Source organism: Microtus ochrogaster, chromosome 19, assembly GCF_000317375.1.
Source record: "Microtus ochrogaster isolate Prairie Vole_2 chromosome 19, MicOch1.0, whole genome shotgun sequence".
Taxonomy (NCBI): domain Eukaryota; kingdom Metazoa; phylum Chordata; class Mammalia; order Rodentia; family Cricetidae; genus Microtus; species Microtus ochrogaster.
The window spans coordinates 32,510,398-32,535,560 of record NC_022021.1 but is presented as its reverse complement, the minus strand read 5'-3'; the positions used below and the strand labels follow the sequence as shown (position 1 = coordinate 32,535,560).

At 44.7% G+C, this 25,163-nt stretch overlaps 1 protein-coding gene across 6 annotated transcripts in view; it reads right to left on the bottom strand.

The window, feature by feature from the left end:
- Positions 1-25,163, bottom strand: part of Drosha (drosha ribonuclease III) — a 107,357-nt gene that overhangs the window by 73,242 nt on the left and 8,952 nt on the right. For all 6 annotated transcript variants that reach the window (XM_013349751.2, XM_005356645.3, XM_026783738.1 and 3 more), the window contains exons 6-12: positions 24,185-24,295; positions 23,774-24,005; positions 20,067-20,208; positions 18,421-18,575; positions 14,362-14,442; positions 6,645-6,731; positions 4,011-4,097 (exon numbers count right to left, since the gene is read on the bottom strand). In XM_013349751.2, coding sequence (XP_013205205.1) covers positions 4,011-4,097; positions 6,645-6,731; positions 14,362-14,442; positions 18,421-18,575; positions 20,067-20,208; positions 23,774-24,005; positions 24,185-24,295 — 895 coding nt within the window. The remainder of the gene's footprint in view (positions 1-4,010; positions 4,098-6,644; positions 6,732-14,361; positions 14,443-18,420; positions 18,576-20,066; positions 20,209-23,773; positions 24,006-24,184; positions 24,296-25,163) is intronic.

Genomic DNA, 25,163 nt, shown 5'->3' with positions numbered 1-25,163 from the left:
GGTAACTGTGGGTGGTGTTGCCCCTGGGCTGGCGGTCCTCTAAAAGGCAGGCTCCACAAGCCACAAGGAGGAACTCAATAACCAGGGATCATCCGTGGCCTCTGCATCAGTTCCTGCCCTAGTTTCTGCTCTTCCTGACTTCTCTGGATGATGGGCTACAAGCGGCAAAGTCAAACCAACCCTATCCTTCTCAACTTGGTTTTGGTCATGGTGTTTTCCACAGCAACAGAAACCCTAATTGAGGCAATACCCAAGGGGACATACCAGGGCATGTGCCAACAATCAAATCAGAGGGTAGGGCAAAGCTACTCATGTCAGCTGTTAAATCTCACGAGAGGGGAGCAGAAAGAAAACGTGAGTGGTGGCGTTGAATCATCCGGCAAGAGTGAATCCACAGAGGAAGGAAATAATGAGAGCTCTGGGCGTATACAGAGGGCGACAGAGGAAGAGGAGGAGAGAGATCTTCCCTCCTCCTAGCTGTGTGGAAGGACAGCAGAATGATGCAAACAGAACTGTCTCCACCTCCTTGCAGCAGAACTCACTTATGGGCACTCCTCAGGACACGCTTTGGGCTTCCATCCACACCACTGGAAGCTTCTGAGAGGGACACAGCTGGGAAAGGCGCCCCTCACACTGGCTCACAGCCTTAGACTGGAAGAGAACTTGTCCTCTCTCACCAAAAACCAGCACTTCAGAGGTCACCAGAGCAGCTGCCATCAACCCACAAACTGATACAAATGCCCAGCACTCCCTAAATCCTTAGTATGCAGTGTTGCCATGCTGGTACTAATCCCTAACCCATAATAGCACAACTAATTCATTAATACCCGCAAATCTGTACATTCAATACTTTTTCTAATGAGTGAATGACCGGATGGCTCAAAAGTGATCAGCGAAAAGGAACCCGACCAAGTTCTCGCTCAGAGAATGATCACAGGGCTTTTCTGGGCACGAGATCATTGTGTGACGCTGTGCAATCAATGCACCTTTTGCACTGTCAAAGCCCCAAGCATCAAGTATCATAAGGAACCACAAGCGTACTACATGACAGGATAAAACCATCCAGGAGTGCTACACACTTAGCCAACAAAGCTTTCAATCCACTTCAATTCGAGACCTTAAGATTCCCTTCCAGAGCTAGCTCTGGTCAAGAGTCCACGTGACTGCCACCTCTAGGCCCTTCCTGCTGATGGGCTCGTTCTAAGAAATGAGCCAGGTCAGTAATGCAGTTTAAGAACCTTATAGGAGTCTGCTTTAAATTCAAGAGATCTTTGACGGCTCTAGCTCTGTGAACTTTAGAATCTTCAACTCAAAATTCAATTTCTATTGTCAACATCACTCACAAAAATGACAGGGCTCGTCATTGTGAACAAAAGTGCTCAAGTTTTTTTTAAGAAATTCAGTATTTATATAAAATGTATGCTGAGGTCAGGGATTTTCTTGTTTGTTTTTGGTTTAATCTCTTCTAACACAACAAAAACTGCCTAGTTTAGTAAAACTGCCTCTCAGTGCCAAACTTCATGCTGGGAAACTTTTTAAAAATTATCTTTTAAAAAAAAATCACATTTCCTACTCACTTGTGCCATGAAACCTGCTGTAGAGAAGCAAATATGTATTTCAAGGCAGATCTGTACCATATAGCATATAGTATGCTGTCTCACAGAAAAACAAAAACAAAATAAAAATTCTATTAAGTCAGAGGCTGAAGGAAGGCTCAGCAGTTAACAGCACTTGTTGATCCCAATGAAGACCTGAGAGCTATCTTCAGCACCCATGTCAGGCGGGTCACAACCTCTTGTAACTCCGTCTCCAGGTGATCTGATGTGTCTAGTTCCCATGGGCACCTGCACTCCCATGCACACAGACACACATATACACAAAATAAAAATTAAAAATACATCTTTCTTTTGAAAAAAAAAAGTCTGAATTAAACTAAAATCCCAAGCTATCATTAATAAAGCTCAAGGAATTGCCAGTCCAGTGTAAATGTAAAAAAAAAAAGAGTGAATATTCAAACTCATCTGTCTGACATCTTTCCCAAAATGAGAGGTGCCAATATTTATTATGCACCAATTACCATGCTAAACACTTGCCATGCGCCAGTGCATTCATCCTTCACAAAAACGGGTAACCTAATGCAATTAGTACCCCATCCACAGACGACAAGACCAGTGTACAGCAGTGTCAGGCCAGAGTCAGCAAGGGGACTTCACTCCAGATCTCAAACTGCTGTCTACAAAGCCACACTGTTTGCCTTCCCCATGCAGGTGACCCTGAAGTCACGGTGAGAACTAGATGAGCACCAGGGAATTAAGAAGTGAGGTGACAGATGAGCTGAAGTAACTTCCTGCAGCAGGACTGGCATTTGCAGGTGGACGTTCGAGGACCTACAGACCGTCTGAAGGCCATTACAACCTCAGACTAAAATGTGGGGAGCAAAGAAGATGACAGACACAGAAGCACAGCCAAGAAACAGTGGAAATTCTAACAATTCCTAGTATTTTACATATGAAACTAAAAGGGGAGGAAAGGGGGGAAGAGGTCTAAATGGGAGAGCATCAATAAATAAGGGTGATGGGGAGACAAAATATTGCATATTTCCTGCTGTTAAAAATCCGGGTTCAGACAGAGACGGAGACGTGTGTGTGGCGTGAAGGCAGGAGGCTGAGGAAGGAGACGAGCCAAGAGTGGGAGCAGAGAGGAAGGAGAGGGTGGCGGGACAAACGTGAGAGTGCGTATATGTGTATGAAAACGCCCTCATATTACCACTCCTGGAAGAACACTCTCCCATAAAACCAGGTATGACTGTGTATGCCTGCACCCTTGTGCAGACTGAGGCAGGAGGACTCTGAGTTCAAAATCCTTGAGCTATACAAGCTCCAGGCCAGCATGGGCTACCTAGTGAGTTTTTCCCTCAAAAATCCATAAAGTTAAAAACAATTCCCTTACGGTTAGGACATATCGTAGAATAAGGAAAAGCTGTTTTGTTGTTGTTGTTGTTTTTATTTTTTTTTAATTCTACCTGCCTTTATTTTTTTTTCAGGCTTATCTTCCTTTTCTTTATTTTATATTTTTTTTTATTGAAAAAAAATTATTTTTCTGCCTTCTCCCAGCCTCCCATTTCCCTCCCCCTCCTCCCACTCTTCTCCCCCTCCCTTAGGATGTTCACCTTCCTAGGAAAAGCTGTTTTAAGTTAGCATCACTACCTAGAATCACATTTACTTAGTAAAGTAAAAAGGAATGACAGATAGAAGCAAGGTAAGATCCAGATTTGAAGCTCAGCCTCCGATGGAAAAATCCATCTTCAAAGTAAACAGTACAAAGATGACTTTCCAACTGCAGACAGGCAACACGCCAAACTCTAGCTCGCTATGTCCTTCAGGACCCACGGCCCAGGTAAAGCTGCATGCTCTTCCCAGTACGGCTATAGCAGCTCACTGTTCCACAAGATGAGCAGCTGGGCAACTCCCAAGGCTGCCAACTTCAAAACAGGACGACTGTGATGCCCAGATATCCAGCATCCACTTGGACTGATTCCCAGAAGAGCATCCCTGATACCCAGAAGTATCGAGAATCCTGTGAGAGACCAAGTCACTGAACACAAGCAGAAAGCAAGCGAGGTCACTCCAGACTTAGTGTCCTGAACAAGCCCTGCTTCTCTTCCCTTTGCTCAGAGACATACATTAGCTTCTCCTTAAAACTTCCCTTTTCCTTTGAAGAACAATCAACCCAAAAATAGCTCATCACGTCACTCCATAGTTCATCCTCCTTTTTCCAAGTTTCACACTCTCAAAATGTTATTCTAACACGTTTACTTACACCATTTACTGTAGCCCAAACCTGTGACTCATTAGCAGAGAGTCCCACCTGACACTGCCGCAGCCGCCCTGAAGCTCACACAGGTGGGATGAAGAGTGAGGGTTATGGACACAAAGATTTGGGGGAAGGAAAGATAAAGGGAAGGCAGGAAGTGCAAGGAAGGAAAAAGGAGCCAACTGGCACATACTTACATTGGTCAGGGGGGCATGTGCAAACATAGAAAATCCTTCAAAGATATACTCATGATCATCATATTCTATAACTGTTGGCCTGTCGGTCTGAAAGTAAAGAACACAAAACAGGATTTAATCACAGCATTCGTATGTGCAGCAATGCACCCAGGCACAAAGGAACTCAAGGAAGAAACAAATGCAACTTTGTAGACTCAACGTATTTTCCAATATCAGGAAACACACACTAAACATTAATTTTAAGTGGAATCCTCTGGTTTCATGAAATTCTCTAATTTCAGATGTAGTATGTATGTGTATATACATACATACACACACACACATACTTCAGATGTAGTAAATATATAGTATATTTCATACTATATATTTAAATAACCAATGATGCTTATTATGGCTACCATAAAGAAAATTAAAGGCTCTATATAGCTTTATTTTCTAAAAATTAATTTTCTTTAATCCCATAACACAACCAGTTCTACTTTACTGAACTGTATTTCTGAACAAATAGGCTGACCCCACAATAGGGAGGATTCTGAGGGCCTCGAAGTGCTGGAAGCTCAACCCCACAGCTGCATCCCCACCCTGCCCAAGAAGAAGACAATCCACCAAGCACTGCAGTAGAGTAGGTACCAAGCAATGTCAAAAACTTCAATTACCTAAAAACAGGATCTGTAATTATATGGTATAAACACCAATCTCACTATAAGAGACTCTCTTCCTTGTAGGTCATTCTTAATAGCCAGCCCTTTGGATATTAAATGCCAAATGTGGAGTAAATTATAAAGATTGGTAGCTTAAAAGCTACTTCTTATCTAGGTACTAGACATCATAGTTTCACAAATTGTGTGTGTGTGTGTGTGTGTGTATGTGTGTTCGTGGAAGAACTAAAGATTACCCATATATACATCATTCCTTTTGTCAATATCACTGTCACTTTCTATCTGAGTGACTCAAGAAGACTACATTAAATATAATGAGACAATTCTGATGAAACAAGCAATAATAATGAAGGGTACGACCACTCTTAAGACAAGGCCACAGGCCTACCATATAAACCAGCAATCTCAGTCCTCAGAAGACATCAAAAATACATGCATACAAATACTCTTTGATTAAAATGTAAAAACATGTAATTATATTACTTCCCTGTCATCTCCAAGCCCTCACACATCCAATTCTATTTTATGTGCATGTTTATACACCATTTGCATGCTTAGTGCTCACAGAAGCTAGAAAAGGAATCAAATCCTCGGGAACTGAAGTTACAGGTGGTTGTGAGCTGCCATTGGGTGCTGCGAACCAAATGAGGGTATGGAGTAGCAAGTGCCCTAGACTGCTCAGCTGTGTCTTAGTCCACACAAATACTACTGTCAGCACTATTCACAATAGCAAGCGTGGAGACAACCCAAAGTCTATCAACTTAATGAATGAACAAATGAAACATGCCATAGCTATACAACACACACACACGCATACACACACGCACTTCATAGGGGTATAGTATTTGGCCGTAAAAAGACTATAAAGGATGTAAGCTGCACAGCTCTGTGGCAGAGTGCCTGCCTTGGATACAAGAGATTCTAGGTGGAATAAAAGAAAAAAAAAAAGAAAGGGGAGTGAAGTACTGATACATGTCACAACACAGGCAAATCTTTAAACTCCTACTCTACGTAAACAAGAAAAAGACAGAAAAAGCAGCTACCATATGACCTCTATGAAAAGTCTAGGCCAGGCAAGTCCACGGACACACACCACCTAAAGAATATAAAGTTTCTTTTAGGATAACAAAAATGTTCTAAAGTTAGATGGTTTTACGCATTTGTACTTATGCTGAACATCATGAATTACACAATTTAAATGGGTAAAGTTGATGACACAGAAGTATAGCTAAATAAGTTATTAAGATATTTAACTATGAATACTTCTGTAATCAAGACGTCTCAACATATGTAACCAGAATTAGCAAATTTCATACTGTAAGAAGCAATGTGGCCCAGCACAGCATACAGACACAAACATTGACGCCCTATCTTCTAAAAACCACCATACTGCTTAGTACCTGAGCAAATCACCTAGCCTCATCTATGAAACATGAATTAATGTCCCAAATGGGTAGTATGGATAATATATACACAGTTATTATGAAAATTAATTAGCTATGCTAACCACTTAGGATGTAGCACATGTGCATAAGTATACCATATTATCACACTGACATACTTACTATACATTGGATGCTCTGATTCAGTCACAGGGCCATAGCTGCCCACTGACTTTTAAAACTCGGAAATGCCCTACTTCACGCTGTCACTCATTACTCCAATAGCAGTTTCATGATTCACTGGCTCTATAAATTTGGTTATTGCATGGTACCAATACAAACACAAAAGAAATAATAAAATGGTGGGAGAAGAAAGCTGAAACATCACAATAAAGCCAAATTTTATCTGCATAGTGATTTTAAAATAAAAATGACGTAAGAACTGAATCAGAGGCTAGTGTGACGGCTCAGGCCATAACCGCAGCACTCTGGAAATGAGGCAGGAGAAACGTCTGAAGTGAGAGGCCAGCCTTGGCTACACAGCTAAGCTCCAGGCCATCCCAGGCTGCAGTGTGACTTCATCAGCAACTTACTAAAAAGTTGGTGGGTGGGGAGACGGTGATCCGGTAGTGGAAAAGACGGCCAGCGTTGTTCGTCATGGGACGGCAGGGCTTGATTGCCTGGGCGAACAAAATGAAAGTTTTACAAATTAAGTAGAAAATAACTTTCTTTTAAAATAGATTACACTGTCAGTTTCACGCCTGACACCTGCTTCTATGTGTGCCCCTCACAGACTATTCGCTTTGCTATGCATGAACTAAATGAACAAAAAGACGTGGCCAATCACCGGTTCTCAACCTTCCTAATATGTACTATTGGAGTGAGGACCACACTGACCTGCGATTTGGTGCTCAGTGACACCAGAAGTGTCTGTAGGCTCTATGTCCCCCAAATACATGACCTCAGTGAATGGGTATCTGCCATCAGTTGGGTACCTGGGAGACATGGCTAGACCCCCGGGACACACAGCTGGACCTGTTATTGGTATGATATGGTTCTATTCAATACAAGTAGATATGTAAGTGCTGTCAGCATCCAGGAAGGTTTGGAAGGACTCATGAGGCTTGCCATCCAGAAACAATTTGGGAGCCACATTTGGCATAACTACCAGTAGAGACTGGTCTACTCACTGTGTAAGCTGCTGCACTTCAGAAGGGTCAGAGCCAACAAAGGCCCTGAACAGTAGTACAAAGTAGATGGACTGCTGGTGTTGTGAGTTCCTTGCCCTTTCCAGGGTAGTCAGGTCCCGAGGAGCCTACTTATCTCTAAAAGCTATGCTGTCAGCTCCACAGGATCTTTAGCCCGCAAAACATCTGATCAAGGTGAACTGATGAGGGTTTCCCAAGCTGCTCCCGTCCCGCATCCCGAGATAACACTTGCAAATATCCCTTGGGACACTCCTGAAGGTCTTACTAGTCCCCTCCCCTTCCTCACTGCTCAATGTGAGGAGGCTCGTGCCAGAGTGCAGTAGGGACCAGGCCACCAACAGCTGCCACAGCAGAGTACAGGAACGTGTGATGCCCCGCCAGGGTGAGCCCTGTTTACAGTAACAGCTACCGCAGCAGAGTACACGAGCGTGTGATGCCCCGCCAGGGTGAGCCTTGTTTACAGTAACAGCTACCGCAGCAGAGTACAGGAGCGTGTGATGCCCCGCCAGAGTAAGCCTTGTTTGACAATAACTACATTAGTAGTCTGCTACCAATTGTTGTGCTTCTTGGCCTGGGAATTTCAGACTACATTTTCTGGGTACAAACATAAGGCTCCCACGCCAGGGCTCAGTGGTGTCTGGGTGAAAGCTTTTACATCTGAGTCAATTATGTATGTGGTAGCTGCCTCCTTAACCATATCCTAAGAGGTGAATAACAACATCTCACTCAGCATGAACACTCTGCAGATCACAGGGCTCCTGATCAGTCAGGCAGAGTAAAACAACCCTGAGAGGCGCCGGGGAGACCCGAGCATTCTCTCAGTTATGTCTGTACCAAAAGGATGCAGTCTGCCACTTATCCTGCAAGGGCATACACACATTACACGTATGCTCAGCCGGAACAGCTGCTTGTGGCACGGGGAGCACTGCACCAACAGCCCCTGGCAGGCATCACAGCGGGCAGCACTCTCCACCGAATGCCATGCTCTCAGCAGGAGAGATTATGGGTGAGGTGTAGTGATCCCGTGGGCTCTGCCGAGTCCATCAGCAGGTACTCATCTAGATCCCCCTGACACACAGTGCATGTACTCTCTGCGGATAAGCTTTTCCTTAGCTCTCTTGTGCAGCGGCACCATGATGCCAAGACCTTTCAGAACCAGCCACACTCGTCGTACACAGCAGGGACTGGGGACAAACCATCTGGCTGTCGGCTCTGCACACTGGGAACACACTTCCTACCCACAGCATCCAGACCATCTTCCTGTCAATCACCTGCCAAAGAGCAGGCCCAAAGTGGTCTTAAGAATCATTTTGCCAGCCGGGCGGTGGTGACGCACGCCTTTAATCCCAGCACTCGGGAGGCAGAGGCAGGCGGATCTCTGTGAGTTCGAGACCAGCCTGGTCTACAGAGCTGGTTCCAGGACAGGCTCCAAAACCACAGAGAAACCCTGTCTCGAAAAACAAAAACAAAAACAAAAACAAAAAAACAAAAAAAAAAAAAAGAATCATTTTGCCATATTGCACCTGGTAGCAATTTCCACAGCAGAAACAGGAAATACATGTAGCAAGCTAAAGTAGATCAAAAGGCAGCACAAAGTGACCAAACCAAGGGTGGAAATCTCAAACTTCCTAATCATATCCAGTCACTACTCACTCTCTACTTCTCCACAGAAATTAGTGTGATGGCTCACTTGCTTATAAGAATCCTACCTTAGTCTCCAGCTACCATGCTCAGGACTCTAGGGCAGTCCCAGGAAATGAGCCTGAGGACTCTGGCTTCCCCACCAGCTGAGTTCATATCACGAACGAGTCTTAGGCACTGCCCAATGCTCGGGCAGTTTACCTTGGCAGCACTATCACAAAACACACAGCCAACGTGGGTTAGATACAGCCATGAGACAAATGACTGACTGACCAGAAGAGTCCCTACGTGAAACTGCTCTTGGAACTTGGGACATCCATCCTGTTTTCAGGTACCTGTGTTTAGCCTGAGGCAGGTGTTCCGTCATTAAGGGAATAGCTCTTTGAAATGACTGAGCAAAGGTTAAGAAAGCTGCAGTGGTACTGGGGGAAACCCAGACCTGAGTGGCATCACTCCAACCCTGCACCTGAGACACCTTAGCTCTGCTTCTAGGGAACCTAAGATGCAGTGGATGGTATCAGGAGGAAACAAGCTGAGGAAATAAGAACAAAGACAGCACTTTAGAGCTGAAACACTCCCACACCAGAGAGTCCCTCACTGGTGCTAAACACAGTACAAATGATCCCTGGCATCAGGGGGCCAGACACGGGGAGGCTACCACACTGGAAGAGCTGATACAATACCGCACGGATTTAGGACTCTAAAAGAAATGAGGTCTAAAAGAGGAAGGGCCACGGATTTTACAAACAGACGGCAAGGGTTAAATACCATGAGCTCACCTGGAGGGCTCATGGAATCTCAGCAAGCTCTCCCCGTGGCAGCTTGTGGGGCTGTAAGTGTACAGTCCCAACAAGTTCCAGGTGAAGCTGCTACTAATCTTGAGACTTCGCTGAGAGAACTGCTCTAGAGAAACGCGACGGCAGAGGAGGAGAAAGGTGAGCGCCACGGGGCTTCTTGAAGATCCAAAGGGAACTTCCCCTCACTTGCAGTGAGACTTCAGAAAAAGCGACAAGTCAGAGCTGACCTGTGAAACAGCCGTAATTCAAGGACAACTGACAGCCAAACAAGGTAGGCCTGTTAGGGCAAGGTCAGGGCCCTCTGGACCTGACTCAGCAGAGACGGCACATCCCTCCCTGCTTAGACCAATCACTCCCTTATACCAGAAGACAGTGGAAGATCCTATCAGACAGCAGTGGCCGCCATACCTCAGCCCACACACAGTACCCAGTCAGCCTCCTTGCCAACAGACCTACAATAAAAGTTATTTCACAGCATGACCCAGTTGTACAGGTGTCTGGAGGAAAAACTTACTTCGCAAAGGAGCTATAAGATATAGGCAGCATGTCCCAGCAGGGAGTCTGCATAGGGCCAGATGGGAAGAGTGCTTCAGGTTAAGGAAGAGTTTGTTGACTTGGGAGAACTCGGGTGGAAAACCACCAAGAGATACTAGAGTTTCTTTCCTCCAAGGGTGGGTCTAAGACGCAATGGTGCATCTAAGTGATGCTGAAAATCCAGATGTGCCCAACCAAATGGCAAAGAAAAGAAGAGGGCATGCTGGGATGGAAGCAGTACTTACAACTAGGACTATGCAGAAAATGCCCAAAGGACACACAAAACAAATGTGCTAGGGCCGAGTATTGCATCACCAAGTTTAATGGCGGCCTCCTCTGTGATAGGACAGACCACAGGACCAGTAGTCGGAGTCTGTCAAGAACAACAGGGATGACGGAATCTGGAAACTAAGCCAATAGAAGCCACGTCACATAATCATCATCATAACTAGTAAAGTCAGAGCGCCAGCCAAGGGGGTCTGCACCAAGAAAACAGTTAACAGAACATGTTGTCGCTGGGTACAAAATAATGAGCAACCAATGAGAGTACTGCGCAGCTTGTACAAGCAGAAGAATTCAAGGAGAGCCAAGAGGCTAAAGGCAAACACTCCACTGAATAGTCATACTACCTCCTGACCAGTTCCAAGATTCATCAAGATTTTTGAGATTAAAATCCACTGGCTGGAAAAGCAATCAGATTCCAGGAGAAAAGATCCTGCACACTGCAAGGACTACAACTGGTGATGAGTACGCTATCTATCCTTCCTCAACAGGTCCCATGGCTATTTCCTTGAGAGTCTGTACAAAGTGGCAAGGGGACAGCCAGACAGTTCAGTGAGCATTGGACACAGTAACCAAATAATCGATACCATAGAGACGGGTGTATTATCCTCGCGCCCTGTAAGAGTAGACAATATGATGGGATGCTGGCCACATCTGCTTTAGTGACTCTACCTCAGATACACCCAGCAGTCATTTCCCTGGCTGTTGACTGCTCACTGGAACTGACATAACTTGGCATATGAAACAGTTTCCCCACATCTGATCCTAAGGTGAAAGAAGAGCATAACAGCATGACCTGGCAAATTACTCAAGTACCAAAAATGATCCTGCATTAAAAGACAATGGAGATCTGTGCCATACTTAAGGCTCACCAAGGTGCTAGCACTGTTGAATTCACCAGTGTAGCCCGTAAAGGATCCTGGAGGGTGACAGTAGGCTACCATGTCTCTCCGAAGCAGCAGCTCTGATGGCAGCTGCTGTGCCAAGTACTGTAGCTCAATGAGACATTAACCAAACTCCATGGCAACTCATTCAGTCAACATATCTGTCTCCATCACAGTCAGAAATGAGAGTTGGAATTTCTCACAACTTCTCTCTGTATTACCCAATATTATTAATTTCCACCCCAATATTCATAAGGGTCCCAAATGTCCAGACGTACTACAGATCAACCTCCTCCGTTATCTCTATGAAATTATGTTACTCAAGCTAGAAACTTTAATAAAGATATAGGTGCTACAGAGGATCAGAAAAAAAACCCACAAAGTTCAAGGACCTACCACAGCCAAAACTATTAGCAAGTCCAGTTGTCTATGAACCACCACGACATCATCTCCAAAGTAAAAGATAAGAGTACCATCCACTTCCTACAGTGAAGAAAGAAGCAGAACATCCAGAAGTTCTTTACAGGTTCTTAGGACAGCCAAAACCACCCAACAAGAGAGGAGCTCTGGCCAATTATACAGTGACTCAAAAGGCTACAGTATCACGTGGGGACACAGACACCTTAGCAAGCCTAGACAGACAGCACTCCTGCTGCTGTGACCAACAACTGAGCAGATCCTACAACAACGGGAAAAGGTGCCAAGAGGAATTCATGGGAGACCGCACTGGAGAATCCCAAGACGGGTCCCTGGACCTAGGCCAGGCCATCTTAAGTAAGGAATGACATGCCTTGGGGGGATGCGGGCAGTGGTGGGGTAAGTGTAGTTAGTGTACCTGATTAGTATGGAAGGCCTAACTTTAGGATGACACCAAATCAATATGTGTCCAGACCTGCCTGTCATAAACTGGATTCTGTCAATCCCAACAAGCAATTAGGCTGAGTGGCACAGGCAACAATCCATCCCAAAGGAAGGTGGCACATTCAGAATCAAACACACAATAGGATCAAGGGACAGACAGGCTGTCTGGCAGATGGCCCAGATCCCCACTGGCTTCAACACTGTAGCATCAGCCGATGGCTGAGGATATAATGATGAAGATGGGGGAGCTCAGGCCTGGCTTACAATCTGGTTAATTTAGAAGGTGGATGCAAACAAAAGCAAGGTGTACTACAGTCTCGTTCTGGGATGACTCTGAGGGACACAAATGGGGGAACTCTCTCCAGTGAACAGTTCTAGCAATGCCCCATCAGATACCCTGAATGGGAAAGGAAGTACCCAGATGTTGTCCACAAGGAAAAAGACCAAAAGATCAAGAATGAAAAGGTCTTGGGAGAGACTTGGAACTGGGCTAACGGGAGGGGCTTAATGATGTCTTCATTGGTGTGGTGACCATCAGACACCAGCTATATGGCACCAAACAACTCAAAATGACTAGGACAATCATGTCTGTCCCCACCATCCCAGAGTTGACAGGGTGGGCACATGATTGAAACGACCACAGTAATAAGAGAAGGAAGCTTTAGATGAACCCAACAGCACAGGCCCCACTTAACAAGAGACAAGCCAGCTAACCTTATGCTAGTGAGCATCTATCCAAATGGCTAGTCACCACTGGTACCACTCCTGGAGAACAACCTACCATGAGTAGCAATTGACTACCTAGGCCCATTGTATCTGTACAAGAGCAAACAAGTAGAATATAGGCCATAGGCATCCAGCTGATAGCACTGCCCACTTAGGCTCCCATCCTGAAAAAGCCTACTGCCAAGCTATAGGGAATGCAGTCAGCATGCAGGCTACAGCTATTGGTCAGAGGCTGGCTCTTGTGAGGTCTCCCAGCTACGAAGCCCCCTCTCCCATGGTTATGTGCTTACTAAAAAACAGCTGCTCTGGAGATCAGGGGATATGAAGGTATGAAGGCCATCCCAGCCAAACAAAAGGTAATTATGTCAAGCTGACTAGGTTAGGCCACAGAGCAGCTGAACCACGGCAACTCGTTCAGTCAACATAGCTGCCTCCATCACAGTCAGAAATGAGGGTTGGAATTTCTCACAACTTCTCTCTGTTGCCCTGACCCTTCTTCTCAGACACTGATCCCCAGCAACAGGTCACAACACCCTGCCTGAGGTACAGGAACAGATGCCCACAGATGGAACCCTGTCAGAACTCCTCACCACACTCGCTGACCTCCAACGTGAACCGAATAGCTGAAATTATCAGGCGGTCTCATAGCTTTACTAGAGCCTCAAGCAAGTTTTACATAGAAATTAAGAACTTATATATTCCGTGTGTACGTGTAATGTGTCGAATCATAAAACAGTAATCCTGGGATTCATGAAAATAGCTTACAAAACTGAAAGCTAGTGAGGAAAAATATCATAGGAAACTAATCATGTCTCGTGTTCCCGGGTATGGGCTGTTACTGAGTTACAGAGGGTAGTTGCAAATGACTCCAGTAGAAAGATGGTCTGTCCCTTCAAGCTTAGAGTGCCCCTGAGAAGCCAAGCCTGGGCTGTGTGGTCAATGGGAATCCGACAGCTGGCAGAGACCATTCTGACAAGCGCTGTAGTGAAGACGAAGTCCCTGCAGGTAGAAACAGGGCAGGTCCCCAGGGGAAAAGGACACGAGCCTCGTGGCTGGCATAAGAACATTTCCCTGGGGCAATCCATAACCACTGAAAAAAAACAGGACACTAATAGTACGGAGGACCCAATTCGAGAACACATAATAACACAGGTAACATACATGAACCTTCCAAACTCTTTTCAGTTTCCTTGACAACATTCTGTAGTCTACTCAAAGCCCAAATACCTTCCCTGTGTAACTGTCAGTAACAGAGCCCAGAACCAGGAACATGAAAAGGTTATTTTGACATTATTTCATTTACAGGAAAAGAATAACAATGGCATCTGTCTGCCCGTGGCTCCTTGGTGCTTACACAACCATCCCCCAGCCAGTTACCTCTTCTCCAGGATAGATGCTGTGCCGGATTCCTGTGCGTCTGGCTTTGGCGCTGCATTTGCAAAGTGGTCCATCGTTCATCTGTCAGAAACAGAACGCAATTCAGTTTCACTGGGGGAAAAGTCACACACAGGAGGCACAATGATGCCTCGGAAACTGTGAGGTTTAATGTCATGAGTGCTGAGGCCTTGAAGAGGCTGTCATGGTTAGAAGATTAAACAGCTGTTCCAAAACCAATAAAGCCGCAAACTGTCTATAGTATATGATAAAAGGAAACCGTATGACAACACTGGAATCCCAAGTTATTTGTGCAGCCAAGCAGGAAATATCAGTGTCAGCACACCGTCAGCCCTCGTGTCTCCTGCCTCTCTGCAGTACTTCCCTTTTTCTTATCTCAGGGAAAAGGACTTTACACACAGAGACAAATGTACTTCATATCCTAAAGGTATGCACAGACTGCTCTGAAGATGACCTGCAGATTAAATGTTTTAAAAACTAAAGTATGTCTGAAGCGCGGGAGCGGGTGTGTCTAGTAGAGTAAAAAGCTTCAAGTGCTAGGCAGCTTAACGTATGTATAGCCTCTTCCGCCCTGTTTCACTTGACTCTGCACGTGAACAGTGCAGAACACCTCTCAGAACAGTAAGTACCAAGCTGAAGAGGATAAATAGCAAAGTCCATGAACTCAAGTAACATTTATTCTAGAAAGGAGAACAAATAACACACTTAGATTTTTAAAGAAAAAGAAACTCCATCTAAATGGACGTAGCACTGGAGCTGCTGTGGGTGGTTAGGCAAGACCTAAAGAGAGAAAATGAAGTGCTGGGCAGCACAGGAAAATAAGACGGGTATTCTACCACACACCCCAAGCATACACAAGATAGAGAGGAGGCCTGACTTATACCCAGGGACATGAAACCCCATTAAATAGAATAGCTCATGTATGTATGTGATACACACGTGTGAAGCCCAAACATGACCTGAAATCAAAATCTAAACAGTCGTAACAGCCAGCGTCCAGGCTGAGCAGATGGCTCAGTTGTTAAGGCCCTTGCCTCACAGGTGTAAAGACCAGAGTCAGAGCCCCAGAACCCACATAAACAGTCAGGCAAGGCGACACACGTCTGGAACTCTCAAACCAGCTAACCAGGCCAGAGAGGCAAAGTTCCAGGCCAATGAGAAACTGCTTCAAACAATCAGCGGAAGACCCCTGATGATCACATTACCTCCACCATGCACACGCAGGAACAAACTTATGTGCATGCATGCTGAGGGTTATATCTGGGCTTGTGTTCTAACCTCCATGCACACGCAGGAACACACTTATGTGCACGCATGCTGAGGACTACACCTGGTCTTGTGTTCTAACCTCCATGCACACACAGGAACACACTTATGTGCATGCATGCTGGGGACAACACCTGGGCTTGTGTTCTAACCTCCATGCACACGCAGGAACACACTTATGTGCATGCATGCTGAGGACAACACCTGGTCTTGTGTTGTAACCTCCATGCACACATGCCGCACACACTTATGTGCATGCATGCTGGGGACAACACCTGGGCTTGTGTTCTAACCTCCATGCACATGCAGGAACACACTTATGTGCATGCATGCTGAGGACAACACCTGGGCTTGTGTTGTAACCTCCATGCACACACGCCGCACACACTTATGTGCATGCATGCTGAGAATTACACCTGGGCTTGTGTTCTAACCTCCATGTACAATGCTAGTCCCTATGCTAGTCCCAGGAGTTACCCAGTGTAACTATACTGAAAATGAATAGTTTTTTTCATTCCTTAAATACAATGTAACAACTACTGACACAGTATTTACACTGTACTAGGTATTATAAGTAACCTAGAAATTTAAAGCATAAAAGAGGTATGTCACTTATATGTAAATACTGCACCATACTCATAAAAGACTCTACATATGTGGATTTTGGTATCTGCAGACCATGGAACCAAAATCTCCTTACATACCAAAGGGTGACTATATATTGATAGCTTTGTTGTTGTTTTTCAAGTTCTAGGATTCATTGCACTCAATTAAAATATAAATGAAAATACTCCAATAAGACTTTGGCAAGAAATAGTAATGTTAAACTCCTTTTAGTCTTTTGGGAAATCTAAACTCCTGGAAGTACAGCAGAAAAATTGCATTACCATCTGAAAAACAGTGCTAGGATGTTATCTGAAGAAACAGCTGGCCAATAAGAGGCGTTCTAACCCTCCATCAACAACGACAACACACTCCTACTACCAGTCCTCCTAGCTCCAGGGCACAACCAGCCTCCATTCTTGCCTTCCACCAGGGTCTATGCTGCCACATGGACCACTGCACAAGGCTCAAGCACACTGAGGACAGAAAACCAAGTACAATCAACAAAACAGTAAAACAACCACGGAGCTCAAGGAGGCTGAACAGAGCAGCAACACATAGAAAGCAAGGCTCACGCTTCCTGAGAGAGAAGAGCCACCGGTGAACAAGATTGGGTATGGACAAAAGCTTTCTTTTAGGGCAGAAAACAATGCTCTAAAATTAGACTGTGGTGATGGTGTGCACTTCTGAAAAAACAAGAATGGATGCTGACTTCTGTGTAAATTCTATCATATGAAAAGCAACCCCTTCATCTGAATAGAAAGGAAACTGGTAGCAACTGTTAGGAATGGCAGCACTCAAGAAGCTGAGGCATAAAGAGTCACAAGTTCAAGGTCAATCATCCTGGATATTCCATAAAAATATGGTGTAAAATGCAATGAAATTTTTTGCAAAAGTTTCTACTCAATTCCAGGGCATCACAAAGTACATTTTTCTAATGTAATTTCAATTATATTAACCCTTTTCAAAAAATAAAACCTGAAAGATAAAGAGGTGGCTCCATGGATAAGAACACCAGCTGTTCTCCCAGAGGAAAGGGGTCCAATTCCCAGCACCCATGTGGTCTCTCACAACCATATGTAACTGCAGTTGCAGGGGATCCAATGCCCATTTCTGTCCTCCATGAGCACAAGGAATGCACCTGGTGCACAGACAGATATGCAGGCAAAATACTCATACATTTAACATAAAATAAAATAATTTAAAAATAGCTGTTATCTAACAAGAATCAGAAAAAATTCTAATTAATACTGAATGGTATGAATGAACCTATTCACAAAATGTAACTGGTAAATTATTGTACTTAGGGACATGTCCTACTATGCACTACAAATTCACATTCATAAAAGACACATTTTTGTATGGACTGTGTATTTGTAAGATACAAATATGTTAAGCTGGGCAGTGGTGGCACACACCTTTAATCTCAGCACTTGGGGGCAGAGGAAGGCCGATCTCTGTGAGTTCAAGGCCAGACAGAGTGAGTTCCAGAACTAACTCCGAAGCTACAGAGAAACCTGGCCTCAAAAAACCAAAACAAAAAAAAAAAACAAAAGATACAAGTCTGTTAAAAAGACACCACTTTTAGAACCAAGCTCTGTGGTACAGGCCTGTAATCCAGCACTCAAGAGGCAAGCCAAAAGGACATAATGAGATCCCATCTCAACAATAACAAATATATATTTATAGACATTGTGTTTTATCAAATATTACTTCAAAATAAAATAAAAATCAGAAATTTTTAAATGTTTCAGCTGCTATGTCATTAACTCACATGCTTAACCAAGAAGAGAATGTAGAGTAGAAAAACTCACAATTGTTACCAACTAAAAGAAACGAGACTGAAGAGAATGATTCCGTTCACCAGTTAGCAGCAAGAGCCCTTCCAGATGAACTGCTTTACAAAGACCCACAAGCTTTTTCCCTCATCCTGCCATCCCTCTTCTTCCTCCAACTGCAGGTTTAATAACAGCACTTCTACCCTGCTCCCAACAAGGAACTTACAAACGTGATTCAAGGAACCCAAAGGAAATAGCTCTGACAAATGACACACAAGCCCGGCAAGTGAAGTTCCATTTCTACACCAGACAACATGAATCTTCTCGGCCCTGAGTCGTAACTGTGATGTGTGGGTTTGCAACCTTCGTAGCAAAAGCATAAAAACACTCCCACCTGGCCCGGGTCGTTGTACCACAGTTCATCATGAAGCCGGTCAGGGTGAGCCTTTTTGCGTTTAATCTCGGCAATGACATCAAACACCTCGGAGTCTGAGCTGCTGGAGCAGGTGCTCTCCTCGTCAGACTCACATTCAGACTCACTGGAACTCTCTAGAAGGCAGGAGAAAACAGGAGAGGTTCATGAGCTTAAACAAAGGTTCTGCAAAGACTTCCAAATGCCCTAAACCTCTGAAGGTAAGGGGCAGCTGTGATCACTGTTTACTGCTCTATCTAGTAAACTGGAGGGAGTTAATCAACACCAAACACTGCTAAGCCATGCCATGAAAAACAAACGGTTTGTAACGCTGTCATAATCTAGCTAGGGAAACAAAGAAAATACAGATTTGCATAAAGAAAACAAGAACTAATAATAACAATGATTATCTGGTATAAGAAGTTCTTCTGTTCATGTGCTGTTTTCATTAGTTAATGAATAAAGAAACTGCTTTGGGCCTGATAGGGCAGAACTTAGATAGGCGGAGAAGACAGGATGCTGGGAAGAAGGGCAGAGTGGGAGAAGCCATGGATCCTCCTGCCTGAGACAGATACTGGTTAGAATCTTGCTGGCAAGCCACTGGCACATGGCAATACAATTAATAGAAATGGGTTAAATGGGTATTTTAATGAATACATTTTCTGTGTGATTATTTCGGGCGTAAGCTAGCCAGGCAGCCGGGACAAAGTGCCCCTCTCTCAACAACAATTATCAAATAAAAAAATAACACAGTAATGGTGATTTCACACTTTAAAAAGATATTAATTCAATAAAGAACTAGTCCACTATGAGCCAAGGTCAGGCAATTTCACAAAAAGGCACTTGCGACCCAGGCCCTGGACAGAAGAGGAGACTGATGGGAGAGAAACAATGAAGAGGGGCCGTGTGGTCAGGGCATGGAGACTGGGTTAGACCCTGAGTGCAGCAGAACAATACTGGAGGGAAGGGGGCAGAAGCACACCAAATGCGAGACTCGAGGCTACATATGAAAGCAACACTGAAGATTTTATACTTTTTCTCTTGATAGTAGCAATTAAAGATATTACTCCTTTCTAGTGTGGTGGCTCACATTTGTATCCCCAGTACTCAAGCAGAGGCAGGAGGGTCAAGAGTTCAAGGCCATCCTCAGTCAGGTAGTGAATTTGAAGTCAGGTTAAACTAAATGAGACTCCTCAAAAAAAGAAAGCCAGACAAGATTGTAGACCCCTTGAAAGTAATTGTATGAAAGTAGAAAGAGAGAGAGAGAGAGAAAATTATGTGTGAAATAAGCCACAAAAACCAGTCAAATACTACAAGATTCCATGTAGGTGAAGGCCCTGAAGTCATCAAATTCAGACAGAATGTGGTGGTAGTTGGGATGGGAGACCGTGACTGTTGCTCAGTGTGAATGTTTCAGTCTGACAGGATGAAGAGTTCTGCAAACTGGTTGCCGGCAATACACGTGTACTTAAAAATACAAAACTAGATGATTCCAATAGTTAAGAGGGTAAGTTTAGTGTTGTATTTGATTACAACTTGAGTATTTCAAGTTGGGACTCTGAAGGACACTTCCCAAGAGGCCAGCATTAAGCAGTAATAAGGGAGCAGTCTCAGGCTCCTCCACTCACCTAAATCTTCATCTAACTTGGTCTTCGGAGGTTCCCACGGAGGCCGAGCAGCTTTGGCCTTCTCTTGCCTGTTCCCCAATTCTTCCTCAAATTTGTCATATAAGTCTCGGAGCCTACTTGTCCCGACGACAGTAGAATCTCCCTTTTCAAAGCAAAGGAGCAATACGAGAAGCCATATTAATAGTCACCATACTAAGAACCTCCAACCACAAAATGCCATTTTTAAAGCCCCAACACAATCGATATTTGAAAAGAAAAATGTCACCCACTGGCAGTGAGCCTCTGAGCCAAACACGACTGCTTGCCTGGCAGTTCGGGAAAATGCACTTCAACACTGAGCAGCATGGGAACTGTTTGCCAGTGCCCAGTAGGTGTGGCATTAAAAAAAATACCATGACCCTTGGGGCAAAAAGAAAGTCCCCTCGCCTCCTCTCTCTGCCGCGAGTACAGGGCTTCTACACCAGAGTCGAGTCCTCTGCTGCTGCCCACTCTCCTTCCAGAAGGAAAATCCCTGTGAACGCCCAGACCACTGACCTAATAACCACAGCATTTAAGAAGCAGACCTTTCCTATATAAAAAGTAAAACGAAAGCAAATCAATGAGCTGCCACTCAGAAGAGGAAGTGCTGCTTTCTGTCAGCCCCTCCTCATTCCCAGGACTATTGCTGCCTTGACAGCTGACACTCTTAGCACCGTGTACCGTGTGTGTAACTGTGCCTGGGAGGTCAGACTATTGCTGCCTTGACAGCTGACACTCTTACCACCGTGTACCGTGTGTGTAACTGTGCCTGGGAGGTCAGAAGAGGGTGACAGACATAGACAGTTGTGAGCAGCAAGGTGAGTGCTGGGAACTGGACCAGGCTCCTCTGTAAGAGCGCCCAGTGCTTTTAACCACCAAGTCATCTCTCCAGCTCCCTTTTCTTCTACCGTTAAAGGTGAAGCTGAGAAGACAAGTGCAGTCTGGCATCGGCCTTCAAATCTTACTGTCTCTGGCAGAGAAGGTGGTAAGGATGGCAGAGATGTCGTGGTAGAGTCTTGGGAATGAGGAGAAATACAAATACTGCCAAGAGTGAGAAACCCACAGGAGACGTTAACCAAGGAAACCAGAACCTCTGCTCAATAGCCACAAGGAACAAAACTCGGCCAGCAATTTAATGAAAGAGAAAACATTTTCTCTAGCACTCCAGAAAGGGCCCTGTTACCCTTCGGACACCTTGATTCAGCCAATGAGACCCGAGCTGAATGTCAGCCCTGGAGCTGTGAAAGATAAACACTTGTTTCTGAAGCCACACAGCTTATAAAGCTTTGCTATGACAACAGGGGGAAACAAACTCCATGGAGATGAGCGACACAGCTCTGGCAGAGATGAAAGGGGGAAGAGTTGGAGGGATGGCTCAATGTTAAGAGCAGTGAGTGCTCTTCCAGAGGACCCAGGTTCAATTCCCAGCACCCACATGACAGCTTACAACTGTCTGTAAGACAGATAACGGAGGAATTTGGGCAAGGTCCAAAATTCTACAACTATGGAAGACTCTCAAGACAGCATCAGAATGCTATGCCTGAACCCATGCCTTCCCTCTGCACACCTTCTTACAAGAAAACTAAACCCATCTCATTCAAGTGGCAGCATTTCCATACGGCAACAGGCTGTACACTAACAGAACACTGACTTCCTGCCACAGATACTGAGACAATTAGGACAACATTAGAAACAGGGCATAAAATGTCAGCACCATGGAAGTGCACAGCACACATATTCCCTTTGCTACATAACATGAGCCATCTGACGTAAAAGCCTGCTCCAGTTTGTCAAGTATCATACCACTATTACGGATTCCTCAAACCCTTTTCTTCCAAAGACAAGGAAATCTTTCAAGTCCCCCACAGATAAGGATCTCGATAGGAGCAACTGAAAGATTAAAGGCAATACATACTCAGCAGAAGCTGTATTTCAGGGCCAGCAAGATGGCGTGGCAGGTAAAGGCTCTTGCTGCTGAGTCTGACAACCCGAGTTCCACCCCATAACCTTCGTGGTGGATAGAAGGAACCAACTCCCACAAGCTGTCCCATGATCACACACATGAACACACACACACAAAATAAATAAGTGCTTAAGAAAAGCAAACTGTACCTCAGATGTGGGGTTTTAATCTTTTCCCAAATTAACACTCTCTGTATGGTGCTCTCTTGAGAAGCTGAGCGGTGACTATGAGATGCTGCCCCCAGGCAGCCACGCCATTACAAAAAGACACAACCCATATTCTATTGCATACTATGCTGCCAGGACTTCTTGAATACATGTTTCAAAACTTGACATGAACTACTCAATACGTCACTGTAAGACAGACTCTGTAGAAGATAATTTTGTCCAACTACAGAGTAGAACCTAAGTGCTCTGAGCACACCTCAGGCAGAGCAGGGCTAACTATGGCATTTGGAAGGTTTATTAAATGTATCTCAGACTTAAGACACTTTCAACTTATAATAAGTGATTGGCATGTAGCCCTGTCCTAAGTCAAGGAGCGTCTCTATTTTCACAAAATCCCAAACAGCAAACCCCCATCTTACCTAACTCCTTGGTTCACAAGGCCAACATCTTGGGCCCAAATCTATAGTATAAACCTACTCATTTAATTAATGAAACTTGTTGCAAGTATTCGATAAGAGCCTAATTTATAATTAACAGGGTTAACATAATCCTTACGGGGAATAAACAGAGAGGATGGGAGAAAATAAAGTAAAGATGAAGAAAAACGAAGGGCAGTCAGCTGTGGAGAGCTGAGTCCGCCAGAGCAATGTCGGTGCCCACAGCTGAGCTATAGGAGCTCATCCCACGTGCTATGTCCATGGAGTCCCCGCTATGGAAAGGCAACTAGATGGCTTCTCTTCCTCCAAATCAACCAAGATGTGCTGGAAACTTCCTATGGCTAGTGATCTTTGGGTAAAGGATACAGCTCAAAATAAAACCTGAATCCTTTACCTGCCGTTTGAGAGAAACACACACACACAGGCACACCGCCAAACACTAGTTAGCAATAGTGACTCTCAACTTGGGGTGATTTCCCCTCATGGTATATTGGGGTTTGAGTGAGAAATGCCCCCACCCCTGCTAGGCCCAAGCATAAACACTTGGTGCATAAGCGGTGCTGCTGTTTGGGGAAGTTCTGGAACCTTTAGCTGGAGGAAGTATGTCTCTGCGGGGTAGGCGCTGAGTGTTTATACCCTCACCCTGCCTTATAGCTCTTGAACTTTGCTTCACATGCCACTGGGGTGTGATCTCTTTCCACACCATGCTGAAGGCGCCCGATCTTGGCAGGTCTCAGAAGACAATGCCTGCTTAGGGCTCTGACTGCTATACTCAGCTTCTTGCTCCAGTCAGCTGCTGCCATTGTCGGGTCCCCGCCATTTTGAACTTTAATCCTCTGGAACCACAAGTCAAAATAACTTTCTCCGTTGTTTCTGGTCATGGCATTTACCACAGCCTCAGAGAGGCTGATACAGATGGTCACATTAGAAGACAGCTCTGGCTGTCACCAATGGGAAGGATGCTACTAGCACCAGATGCATAGGACCTACAGATGCTGCTTATACACTGTGTGGGCAACAACTCAATACACAGGCAACGCCCGCAAAGGGTTATCTGGCCCAAACACCAACAGTGCTGCGCTGGAGAAATCCCGGTCGACGTGGTCTCTGCGTCAGACCTACCACCTGATCCATGGGGTCGCTGGAGTAATAGCTCTCTGAGTGTGTGCATCGGATCCACACAGGTTTAAGCAGCTCCTCCTCCTCCTCCTCATTTCTGTCAGCAGGCGCCTCCTCCGGCTCTTTTTCTTTGATGGAAGTGTAGTTCTTCTCTTTGACGGAGCTCTGGCTGTCACTCCATCTGTCTTTTTCCTCCTCCCAGCGAGCTCTCTTCTTCTCCCTGCTTGGAGAACGACTTCAAAGCGGGGGAGGGGGAGGTAGTTATTAAAAATAATCAAAGCTACCTGGTGCATTTACCATCTGCATGCAAATACCATGCCAATACCCCACACCAGCTTTCACTAGACCAGTGATGCCAAACCGGCAATCACCTGGTTTATTTGTTTAACAATACAAATTCCCAGGTTTACTTACTGATTGGCAGTGGTCTCTGGAGCTGGGGCCCAGGAATCTACATTTTTAATCTCCCCAGGTGATTCTGGTGTGCATCCAGCAGCTTCAGGAGCAACTGGTAAACCGTAACTCCTAGAAGAAAAAGATACTGAGAAAATTTGCAAATCTCTACTTATGGACAATTTCATCAATGAAGATACTAGTTTTGAATCTTTCACATGCTGCTTTGCCTAAAACAAAAAGATTTAAGCTTCCTAAAGCATGGCCTCCACTTGGCTATGGACTTAGCCTGACAACCTATCTCAGTGAAGCAGTGCTAACACGCCTACCCCGGGAAAAGCAGACTTGAGTGTTACTACTGAGTGAATCAAAACTGGCTGATTTTGACCTTCAAAATACTAAAATCAACTTAATAAAGAAGGTAAGAAACCTACTACCCTTGAATTCCTGGGGCTTAAAAACAGGAATATTAATTCTACGGGTGTACTTGGAGGGGAAAATATGGAGTAGACTCTTAAGCCTATTAAATTTAGGTAGACCCTAAAAATCCTTCAAAAAGACAGCTAGGAAGAACAGCCACATTATTAAGTCAGTGGTCACCCCACTGTCCACTAACTAAAGTTACTGTAATCCAAGAAAGTGTACCTCTAGATCACAGTCAAAAATTATTTTGGGACAGGCTCATGCCTGTAATCTCAGCACTCCGGAGGCAAAGCTAGGAAGCCTGTTTCAAGTTCTAACCTCCCTGATACACAGTCAGCTCCATGACAGCCTGGGAACAGATCTGAGACCGCCTCAGAAATTTCTGTAACTTCTAAACATGCATCATTAGTTTTGCTACCAAAAACCAAAAAGCTCTAGTCAAAATAAAACATATGAAGCATGAACTTGTTCTAGAATATTGTTTTAACTGTGTAAAGATGTGTTACATTTGTTTATGTTGCAGAATATTACTTTAAGTGTGTAAAGATGTTACATTTGTTTATGCTGCAGAATATTT